The 12054-nt window shown below is 47.1% G+C and overlaps 1 protein-coding gene across 1 annotated transcript in view; it reads left to right on the top strand.

Moving 5' to 3' along the window:
- Positions 1–12054, top strand: part of itga10 (integrin, alpha 10) — a 34667-nt gene that overhangs the window by 11169 nt on the left and 11444 nt on the right. Inside the window, exons 5-11 of the mRNA XM_061248359.1 lie at positions 734–848; positions 1073–1200; positions 2266–2414; positions 6338–6488; positions 11030–11195; positions 11527–11600; positions 11786–11930. Of these exons, the coding sequence (XP_061104343.1) occupies positions 734–848; positions 1073–1200; positions 2266–2414; positions 6338–6488; positions 11030–11195; positions 11527–11600; positions 11786–11930 (928 nt within the window). The remainder of the gene's footprint in view (positions 1–733; positions 849–1072; positions 1201–2265; positions 2415–6337; positions 6489–11029; positions 11196–11526; positions 11601–11785; positions 11931–12054) is intronic.

Here is a 12054-nt window from a genome sequence, read left to right as displayed (position 1 = left end):
CCGCGGCGGGCGGGGGCCGGGCCTGCGCGGTTCTGGGTGTCGCCCCTCGCCGCGCGGTCGGGGCTATAAGGGGATCGGAATGCAGCCCTCGGTAATGACAGGCCTCGCTAAAGCCAGCACCTCTCTCTCCACGCTCGACCGGCCCTCTCTCCGCCTCTCTCTGCCTGCGTCTGCGTGTCAGAGGGCCTTTCCGGACCGGTCTAATCACAGGCCGCGTAAAACCAGGGCCTTTTCTGTCTCTCCGTCGGTCCCCCTCTCTGTCTGTCCCTCTCTCCCCGCCCTCACTCCCTTTTGTCTTCAGGCGCATGACTTTTGTTTCTTTCATCTGCTGGTACGCTTAATTCTCTCTTTCTCTTTCCCCGCTTCTGTTCTTCGCTTTGGTTAAGAAGTCAAATAAATGCCGCGCTTTGAAGATGTAAATATTTTTATGTTTTTTTTTCAGTGCAGTTCTATTTCAATGACTTTCTGGCATTAGTTGTTCCGACTCTGCAAAAGCATTTATGTCAACTGCCAACATTTGTCAACAATTGTCGATCCTTTATCCTCCCACCCCCCATTACGTCTTTTTCCACGACCTCCCCTCTCTGTTAGCCCCCATCCCCTTCTCTCCCCCTCTCTTTCTCTCCCTCTCTCTTTTTCTCTGGGTTCATTTCACATCAGTGACTTTTATTGGTATTCAGAGCTGAAGTGCAGCCAGGTTGCGGTGGCAGTAGACCCTGTTCTCTCTCCCCAGGCGTGCGCCCCCTTGTGGTCACAGGAGTGCGGCACCTCGGTGTTCAGCACAGGCATCTGTGCTTCTGTCGGTGACGACCTGGAGCCCCGCGAAATCATCGCGCCCACTGCACAAAGTACGGCAAGCCTAGCTTCTGCACCAGTCACCACAGCACAACACTGTATGCCATTGTTCAATTAAATCAGATTCTGTGTTTCTATCTTTGTGTGTGTGTGTGTGTGTGTATGTATGCATATGTGTGTATGTATGCCTGCCTTTGTGTGTGTGTGTGTGTGTGTCTGTGTTTGTATGTGTATATATGTGTGCGTGTGTGTGTGTGTGTGTGTGTGTGTGTATCAGGATGCTCCACCTTCATGGACATAGTGATTGTTCTGGACGGCTCCAACAGCATCTACCCCTGGTATGAAGTACAGAACTTCCTCAGCAACATTCTCAGCAAGTTCCACATCAGTCCTGAGCAAATGCAGGCAAGCACATCATGTGTGTGAGTGTGTGTGTGTGTGTGTGTGTGTGCTGTACCATTCATGAGTTCATGTTTGTGCTGTGCACAAAATTCACAGAATTCTACTCACAGTAACCACAAAATTAGTTCATGATTGCAGTAATGACTCACGTCAGTGTGTTTGAACGTACAGCGTAGTCATGGCCAAAAGGGGGCTGATGAACAGTAGATATGTGTATATAAGGTTAAAATGAATACCAGCATTAATGAGCAAGGACATGACTTTAGCTTGAGGCTTCTTAGTGTGGTTAGAGGGGGGTAAGGAGGGGGGTGGAGGAGGGGAGGCAAGCGGAAATTCCTCTGGTTTTTGGACAGATTCTGAAACTTCCAGAATGATCCATAGGAGCGGGAGAGGTGGGCACTGAGCTGTTAGTGAACCCCCTGCTTGACTCACGACCACAGAGAGGAGAGCCTAAGTCCACGCTCGTATCCGGTTATACACACTGAATTTAAATGTGCAGTTATGCGTATTAAAGCCGCGTATAATATGTACTACAGAAGCGAGTGAATTTAAGCTGAGTTGTGTCACTCCGTATTCTCTAAGTGTATATTTATTTGAATCGGTATGTTGTATTATGGGTTATGTTACATTATGTAATTATGGAAATCAGTTTGTGGTTAGGCATACCAAAATGTAGTTGTGCACATTAGTATATCATTGTATGTTGGCCTGTTACTGTGTGATTATACGTATGCTGGTATGGAGTTGCATTTAACTTCAATGCTGTGCTGTGTAATAATGTTCATTGATGTGTCATTCTTTGTTTATGTGTTTAGATGAACATAACCCAGTGTGGTTTTCAGAATAAATATGTAATACATACATTTGTGCAATTATGCAAAGCAGTGTATATCACACCGTATTTGTCAATCTTACCAGTGTGCAGTTGTACCAGTGTGTATACTTGTGTAGCCGTAGAAATCAGTGTGTGTAAATCTCCATTGGTGGCTATGTAAATGAGAGTGTTTCTGGATGCCGTTGTGTAGGCGTGTGTGCAGTTGTGCGACGGTGTGTGTTTGGCTTGTGCAGGTGGGAGTACTGCAGTACGGAGAGGTCTCGGTACACGAGTGGTCTCTGAGGGACTATCAGACAACACAGGAAGTGGTCGAAGCCGCCAAGAACATCAGCCGCCAGGAGGGGAGGGAGACCCGCACTGCATATGCCATCCACATGGGCTGGTCAGTGTGCTGACACTGCTCCCCCGGTCCCTCTCTTCCTCCCTCTGTCCTTAACGTTCTCTCGCTCTTTCCTTCTGTCACATTCTCTCTCACTCTCTCTTTCCTTCCCTCACGTTCTCTAACTTTCTCTCACTCTCTTTCCTTCTCTCTCTCATTCTCTCTCTTTCCTTCTCTGTCGTTCTCTCATTCTCTCGCTCTCCTTCCTTCTCACATTCTTTCATTCTCTCTCGCTCTCTAACTTCTCTCATGTTCTCTAACTTTCTTTCACTCTCTTTCCTTCTCTCTCTGTCTCATTCTCTCTCTTTCCTTCTCTCATGTTCTGTCATTCTTTCTCACTCTGTCTTTCCTTCTCTCACATTCTCTCATTCTGTCTCTCCCTCTTGAGTTTCCTCTCTTTTACCCTTTTCCACACATGCTCAGAGGTACAAATGCTACACTGGCAATTTTGGAGACATGAGCGCACTTTTGAGGAAGTATTACATTTAGCGAGCACTGTACATTTTGCACATTTCCGTCTATCGATTCATAAGAAATTGGAAACAGCATTGTACTGTATCATGAACACTGCAGTGAAGAAATAGATGTGTATCTGAATTGGCTCTCCATGCGAAGGTGATCACTAGCAGGCCTGCACCTCAGTGAACAAGCTCAACTCAACCAATGGGGTGCAGTAAAAGATTCTGACATGACATTCAATCCCTGACATATGCAACTGAATCATTTCACTTATGTTTTTAAAGGTGCACGGGGTGGATACACGATACTTAAAAGCTGAATTGAGCATGAACACATTTACTTTTACTTAATTCCACTTTTATTAAATTCATACGAATGCCACATGTGCCAAAAATGCAGACATTTCTTTCTGTGGAAACGCACCCTGGAGATGATCAGTGAAATGGGGGTAATTGTATATGTCTTATTTTACAGCACATTTTAAACTAGCCTCTGGGAAATGCCATTTTTGAACAAATATAGAATTGTCTGGAAATTAAGTTCCAGCTGAATTACGACCGCAAGTTAGCATTTTAATACCCAATTTACCTTTTCCAATACATCACTCCTGTCTCTTCTATGTGTTTCTAACCTCTTTCTTTCACTTGGGTCCCTCCCCACCCTGTTCACTCCTCTGATTTCCCATGTCTCTCCCTGCCGCCTCCACTGGCAGAGACACGGAGAGAAACAGCAACGGATGGAATGATAACAGTTTGGGTTTAAGGAAGGAAGGAGAGAGGGTTATGATAACATTGATATTAGCGGCACTTTGATGCTTTAGTAGGAGCTGCTTCAGCAGTCCTGCAGGTGTGGTCAGTGTTGAGCTGCTGAGACCAGCTTCCACTGCTACAGCTGTACAAACACACACCGACACTCTCTCTCTCACTCACACACACACACAGACACACACTCTAACACGCACACATACACACACCGACACTCTCTCTCTCACTCACACACACACACACACACACACTCTAACACGCACACATACACACACAAACACACACCGACACTCTCTCTCTCACTCACACACACACACACACAGACACAACCTCTAACACGCACACATACACACACCGACACACGCTCTCTCACACACACACACACACAGACACACACTCTAACACGCACACATACACACACCGACACACTCTCACACACACTAACACACACCAACACACTCTCACACACACACATACATACACACACATACACACACCGACACACGCTCTCTCACACACACACACTAACACACACCAACACACTCTCACACACACATATATACACACACAAACACACACCGACACACTCTCTCACACACACACACGCACACATACACACACCGACACACTCTCTCACACTCTCTCACACACACTAACACACACCAACACACTCTCACACACACATACATACACACACAAACACACACCGACACACTCTCTCTCTCACACACACACATACACACTCACAGACAGACACACACACTGGCATCCACACACACACACACACACACACACACACACTCACAGACATACACACACGTACACATTCACATACACACTCACAGACAGACACACACACTGGCATGCACACACACACATACACGCTCACAGACATACACACACGTACGTACACACACATACACACTCACAGACAGACACACACACTGGCATGCACACACACACATACACACTCACAGACATACACACACGTACGTACACACACATACACACTCACAGACAGACACACGCTGTTTTTGTCCTCTGTGAGGTGTGTTTGAATGCATCAGTGATGGAGAATGGGCAGGCACTCTTCCTGGGGCCAGTAGTCCTGTATAATTGTGTCATAACCACACCATCCCTCAGCTGAAACTCAATAAAAACTGAGTATAAATACACCCAGGCCCCGCAATTAGCAATGCTTGCTTTTCTTTCATCTCGCCCTCTCCTTCTGTCCCCCTCCCATTAATTTTCTCCGCCCAAAAATCCTTCTCAAATACCTACCCTGCTTCCTCCTCCTCCCGCTACTCTTTTGGCTAACCCAAAATTGCCTATTTTGGTTTCAGACGTTCCCTCCTATCTTTCTTTGTTTGCCCAATTGTTCTATATGTCATTCTGTGCACTCACCCTACCCAACCTCTGTTTATTTTCCATATTTTCCATTTTTAAAATGTTCTCTCCTTTCTTCTCCATCTCTCTAACTCCATCTCTCTTCTTCCACCTCTCTCCTTTCTTTCTCCTCCCCTTTCTCTCCCCCCTTACTCCCATCTCGTCTGACTGCATGTGTAATTAGCAGACTGGATTGCGAAGTGCTTGTTTTTAACTCTTTTGCGGGAAACCGCTATGTTATATTTAGCCAGGAGTTGGAAAGTCGACTTGACTGATCTGATTTTGCTATTTACTGTAACTTTCAGACCAACTTGTCCGAAAGCAGGTCACTGTCTGACAGCAGGGTGGAGCTGGTTATGTGTGCATGAGTGTGTTTGTGTGTTTGTGTGTGTGTGTGTGTGTGTGTGTGTGTGTGTGTGTGTGTGTGTGTGTGTGTGTGACAGATAGAGAGAGGAAGTGTACAGGTTCCATATGCACAGGTGTGTTTCACAGCAACAGGTGCTACAACACATTTCCTAATTTACTGAATTTCATATGTGCGTGTGCAGGTGTGTGTGTGTGTCTTTTGATGGTATTCCAGTCTTTCCTGCATCTCTCAGTGTTTATGTCTGTTTCACTCCTGTGTTTACTGCTGTATTTACTGCTGTCTGTCTGGCCTCCCTACATCCCTTCTTCTTCTCTCTCTCGCTGCCTCTGGCAGACGTTTGTGCCCTGATTTCAGAAGTCTCACTTAACTGAGAGTTGAACTGCCCATTGCCCAATCCTGTTTTTCCACAGGCTCTGATGTAGCATCTCCCATATGTTTCTGAAAGGAAGTGGTTTTACTCCTGCTTTTGGTGTTTTTCTTTACTTCACAGCTCAGGGTAAAGGACTAATAATGTTACGGTAACGTTGCAATATCCTGTAATTACACATTCCCCGCACTATGCTCAGGTCACTGCACAGAAACAAAGAACTAAGGAAAAATTGCACTGGAATGAAGGGGTGTCGGTAGATCGGTAGAGTGCAGAAATGTTATGTTAATATGGACTGCAAGAAAGGTTTGTTTACTATTTTGTCTTATGAAAGGAATAACAAAGTTTCCTTTTTTTGTCTCCGTGGCTACTGTAGCTAGGCAGCTAGACATTGACGGCTAGGTTCACACTATGCTTGTCTATAATCTCAATTAAGTTGGAAATTCCTGACGATGGGGAAGAAGTTTTACAGGCCATGGTTCTGTGTAGCTTTCGGATGGCTGAAAAACTGAAAAGGAAGTGAGCTATTGGATATGAGGAACATGTGTCTATGCCCTGACCCTGTCTGTCTGTCTGTCTTCAGCACAGAGGCCTTCAGCCCTGAGAGAGGAGCCAGGGAAGGTGCCACCAAGGTGATGATCGTGGTGACTGACGGGGAGTCACATGACGGGGAGGAGCTTCCACAGGCCCTGGCTGAGTGTGAGAAGCGGAACATCACCCGATATGCCATCGCTGTGAGTGCTCAGCGCCTGAACCCACAGCACAGCACTGAACATCACTGATACACAACACACCCAACCTGCACAACACTATCCAACTCTACCCCACTCACACACCTACACAACACTATCCAACTCTACCCCACTCACACACCTTCACAACACTATACAACTCTACCCAACACACCCCACCTATACAACACTATACAACTCTACCCCACTGACACACCTACACAACACTATCCAACTCTACCCACTGACACATCTACACAACACTATCCAACTCTAACCCACTGACACACCTACACAACACTATCCAACACTACCCCACTCACACACCTACACAACACTATACAACTCTACCCCACTGACACACCTACACAACACTATCCAACACTACCCCACTCACACACCTACACAACACTATCCAACACTACCCCACTCACACACCTACACAACACTATACAACTCTACCCACTGACACACCTACACAACACTATCCAACACTACCCCACTGACACACCTACACAACACTATCCAACACTACCCCACTCACACACCTACACAACACTATACAACTCTACCCCACTGACACACCTATACAACACTATACAACTCTACCCAACACACCCCACCTACACAACACTATACAACTCTACCCACTGACACATCTACACAACACTATCCAACTCTAACCCACTGACACACCTTCACAACACTATACAACTCTACCCCACTCACACACCTACACAACACTATCCAACACTACCCCACTCACACACCTACACAACACTATACAACTCTACCCACTGACACACCTACACAACACTATCCAACACTACCCCACTGACACACCTACACAACACTATCCAACACTACCCCACTCACACACCTACACAACACTATACAACTCTACCCCACTGACACACCTATACAACACTATACAACTCTACCCAACACACCCCACCTACACAACACTATACAACTCTATCCCACTGACACACCTACACAACACTATCCAACTCTAACCCACTGACACACCTTCACAACACTATACAACTCTACCCCACTCACACACCTACACAACACTATCCAACACTACCCCACTCACACACCTACACAACACTATACAACTCTACCCACTGACACACCTACACAACACTATCCAACACTACCCCACTGACACACCTACACAACACTATCCAACACTACCCCACTCACACACCTACACAACACTATACAACTCTACCCCACTGACACACCTATACAACACTATACAACTCTACCCAACACACCCCACCTACACAACACTATACAACTCTATCCCACTGACACACCTACACAACACTATACAACTCTACCCACTGACACACCTACACAACACTATCCAACTCTACCCAACACACCCCACCTACACAACACTATACAACTCTACCCCACTGACACACCTACACAGCACTATCCAACTCTACCCCACTGACACATCTACACAACACTATACAACTCTACCCGACTGACACACCTACACAACACTATACAACTCTATCCCACTGACACACCTTCACAACACTATCCAACTACCCAACACACCCCACCTACACAACACTATACAACTCTAACCCACTGACACACCTACACAACACTATACAACTCTACCCACTGACACACCTACATAACACTATCCAACTCTACCCCACTGACACACCTACACAACACTATCCAACTCTACCCCACCGACACGCCTACACAACACTATCGAACTCTACCCCACTGACACGCCTACACAACACTATCCAACTCTACCCCACTGACACACCTACACAACACTATCCAACTCTACCCCACTGACACGCCTACACAACAGCATCAACACTACCCCAATGACACACCTACACAACAGCATCAACACTACCCCAGTGACATGCAAAAACCCACCAACACAACATTACAGTGTACAACTACCCCACTGTCATCACACTTCACCAACACACTTCACCAACACAACAGCAACAGCACTGACCCACCAGCACACAACACCATACAACTCTACAGTCTAGATACACAATGCCCCACCCATATCCTAAAGAGTAAATAATTTGTAAGTTCTGCTCTCTCACTCTCTCTTTTATAGTTATGAGTTCCCCTTAAATTGGGCTCTGTTTTATTTTATGGGAACGCAGTTGGGTGGATTGTTAATTATTTAACTGTTGCTTTGTGTTACCATGTCCAAGTGAGCTAAAATTCCAGCTGTGCATTTTTATACAAAAACCATCCCTCACCACCCGGCACAGAATGTGACCATGTGGGCTCTTTGAATAACTCCAAGACCTCATTAAAATGCCCACTGTCCATTAAACTGTTTTTTTCATCCTTTAACTGCTCTGGATCCCCAATATGCTGTAGACATATATACAAGCTATTTTGATCTCTGTCGATTCCCAGAAGACTTAGGGCGTCTTGCATATCTTTTAAAATATATATATATTTCTGAAGTATGTACAACTTACAACTGCCCATAAATTAATGCTCCACCTGTTTTTGACTCTCTTGTGAACCCCTTGCTCTACACCCTAATTTGTCACGTTCCAAATAACCTGTCTCCCTTCCCTCTGATGCTCTGAACCCATCCAATCAACCTTCTCACACAAACCTTGTGATGGCTCCCCTTGGTGCTGATTGGTCAACCAATCGCATCTTTGACCTTTAACCCTGCAAAACTCCCTCCGATCCCATACGGAACACCTGCCCTGACTCCTCCGAACATCCACTGCTAAAATAACCTCCACTGTCCCCTAAACTACCCTCCTATCCATGCCCCACTCGCCCGTTCCGCATCCTCCCCTGGCCCCCACCGCTGCTCCAGTGGCCCCTGTCCTATCTGTGGGTGAAAGGGGACAGGTCTCTGTTTGACCTGTGGCCCTCCCTCAAAGACGGGGCGCAGGACCAAGCCGAGCCCTGGGCGGAGCACCCACCCCAGAACCCCGGACCCCACCGGAGCCAGAGAACCAGAGGAGGACAGGAGGAAGAGGAGGAGAGGAGGAAGGCTATGGTAGACTCACTGTCCCCAGTGATGTGTGGTGATGTGTGGCCTGGAGGCAGGGCAGTGCCTCTCTGAGAAGGGGAGGAGATGATGGAGTTTGGATGCGGAAGAAACTCATTTACCCAACAAAATCATCAGAAGCACAGAATCATTATTTGACCTTTACATGGGTTTCACTCTTTTTTTCTTCATTTTAAATCAGTGGGCAGATATTTAGATGCTTTTTTCATTCTTTTTTGGCATTTATTTACGTGTCTTACTTTGTTGGTTCAAAGGCTTGGGATATGCATGCTATGAAACCAAAAAAACAAAAAAAAAATCTGTTTTTGAGTTATGACAGCTTATTCCATTTTCTTTTATTCCAAGTTGAGACTACTCTTAATTTGTTAATAGCGCATTTCACAGTGCAGAACCCCACCCTGCATGTGTGAAGCGGCTGAGCTCTCAGAACGGGTCTGAACTTCAGCCTGAGGCCCAGGGTAGTGGGCGGGGATGATAAAAGGTAATTTGACCTTCATGTAAGGGTCTTAGCGCCTTCTTTAATACGGCCAGAATGTGTTTTTCTTAAGAAACAGGCAGAAAAATAACTCCCCGGGGAGGGTGGAGAAAGTACCTCGCGAAACATGCGGGCTGGATCGGCGTGGCCCGGGGAGGCCGGCTCTGTGTTTTATGCATCAGTGTGCGAAGGCAGAGAGGTTTCACAGCTGTGGCGGGGGTGCTGGGGGGCGGCCCGAGCCCTTCAGAGAGGACGGTGAGCACCACGGCGAATTCCCAGACCCCTCGGTGTTTCACATTCCCCGTGTGTGACGCCGCACCGCTCCAGGAGTCAGCACACCCCCGCGCCTCACGCCGTTTCACAGTCTTTAAAGACGTCCTCACACAGATAATTACATTTCAGCTACTGTTCTCCTGCTCGGAAACAAAACAGTAACCTGGTGATCATTTGGCAGCCGCGGTCCGGGAAACAGGGCCGGTTCTGAGATGGGCTTTTGGCCTTTAGACAGTTAGACAGTCTTGTGTCTCATCCGGTGCCTCATGGTGTGATTTATTTGCTCCTCTCGGACATTGTGGAGGCGCTGTTGGCCAGCTCTCCGTCCTTGTAATGCTGTGGAGGCGTTGTTTTACTTCCTACGGCCTCTGCCATCACGGCGTTGTTTTCAATCCCAAGTCCTCTACGGTGTGTGGAGGTGCTCTTGTTCTGAGACCGGCAATAACAGATGTATCATTGCAAAATATAGCATATTTCACAATTAAACCAGTGTTGCCTTGATATCCTTGGTACTGCATATTTAATGCTGACAATGGAATGAACAGATTTCCATTGTCACAAAAAGTGAGAAATCAATAATGGATGTTGATATATTTCCATATATGGAGATCCAATATAATGGACAATGATGTTGGAAATATAACTCATGTGTAAGTATAACTCCGTGGAGTTGCTGTTGTTTTGAATAGCATGTCTAACATCTCACATCTTCTAACTATGGACGTCTTACTGCTCTTCTTTCTCAAGGTACTGGGACACTATATCCGAAGGCAGCAGGACCCAGAGACCTTCATCAATGAGATCAAGTACATCGCCAGCGACCCGGACGAGAAGTACTTCTTCAATGTGACGGACGAGGCGGCACTCAACGACATCGTGGACGCGCTGGGGGACCGAATCTTCAGCCTGGAGGGTGAGGGAGGGAGGAAGGGGAGGCAGCCCGCCCAAATCTGAGGAAGGGAGGGAGGAAGGGGAGGCAGCCCGCCCAAATCTGAGGGGAGAGAGGGAGGAAATGAGAAAGGTGTGAAGAGAGGGGGAAGAGTGAAGGAGCAGAACGCGCGACATCGGATACGTTGGGGAAATAGGATGCCCGCCTCACGCCTGGTGGCCCCGGAGAGGGTGCAGCACAATAACATCCCGTCTGAGATGAAAGGGGAGGAAGATGAAGAGAAGGAGGGAGGGAGGGAGGGACAGAGCCTGAGGAGCTGTGCTAACAGAGAGGGGTTTTTTTTGCACTGTTGCAGGGACGCTGGGATACAATGAAAGCTCTTTCGAGATGGAGATGTCACAGATCGGCTTCTCCACACACGTCCTGGATGTGAGTCTGGGGCCACGTAATTACCTGTGCCATGTTCCTCTTATCATGTGACCTCTTTTATCTGCGACACTTCCTGGTTGGGTTATTGTAGTTTACTTGACTTTGTAGCACTGAAGTCCAGTTGCTCATATGCCCACATTAAGCCCTGCTTTGGTCTCTGGCTCTCACTGTGTTTCTGGTTTCAGGATGGGATCTTGTTTGGGATGGTGGGGGCGTACGACTGGGATGGCGGGGTGCTGAAGGAGAGCAGTGAGGGGCGGATCATGCCCCCACGAGAGGCTTTTGAGAAAGAGTTTCCCCTGGAGCTGAAGAACCACGCTGCTTACCTGGGTATGACTGGCCTGTATGCAGCTGGAGTTTTACACACCTATACCTGCAGTGTGTGTGTGTGTGTGAATGCTTAGCTCATGCTTTTATTCAAAGAGATTGATTAGACTAAGCCGGGGACAGTCCC

The sequence above is a fragment of the Conger conger genome, chromosome 1, assembly GCF_963514075.1.
Source record: "Conger conger chromosome 1, fConCon1.1, whole genome shotgun sequence".
Lineage (NCBI taxonomy): Eukaryota > Metazoa > Chordata > Actinopteri > Anguilliformes > Congridae > Conger > Conger conger.
The sequence above is the reverse complement of the archived record's forward strand: the minus strand, read 5'-3'. Positions and strand labels throughout refer to the sequence as shown.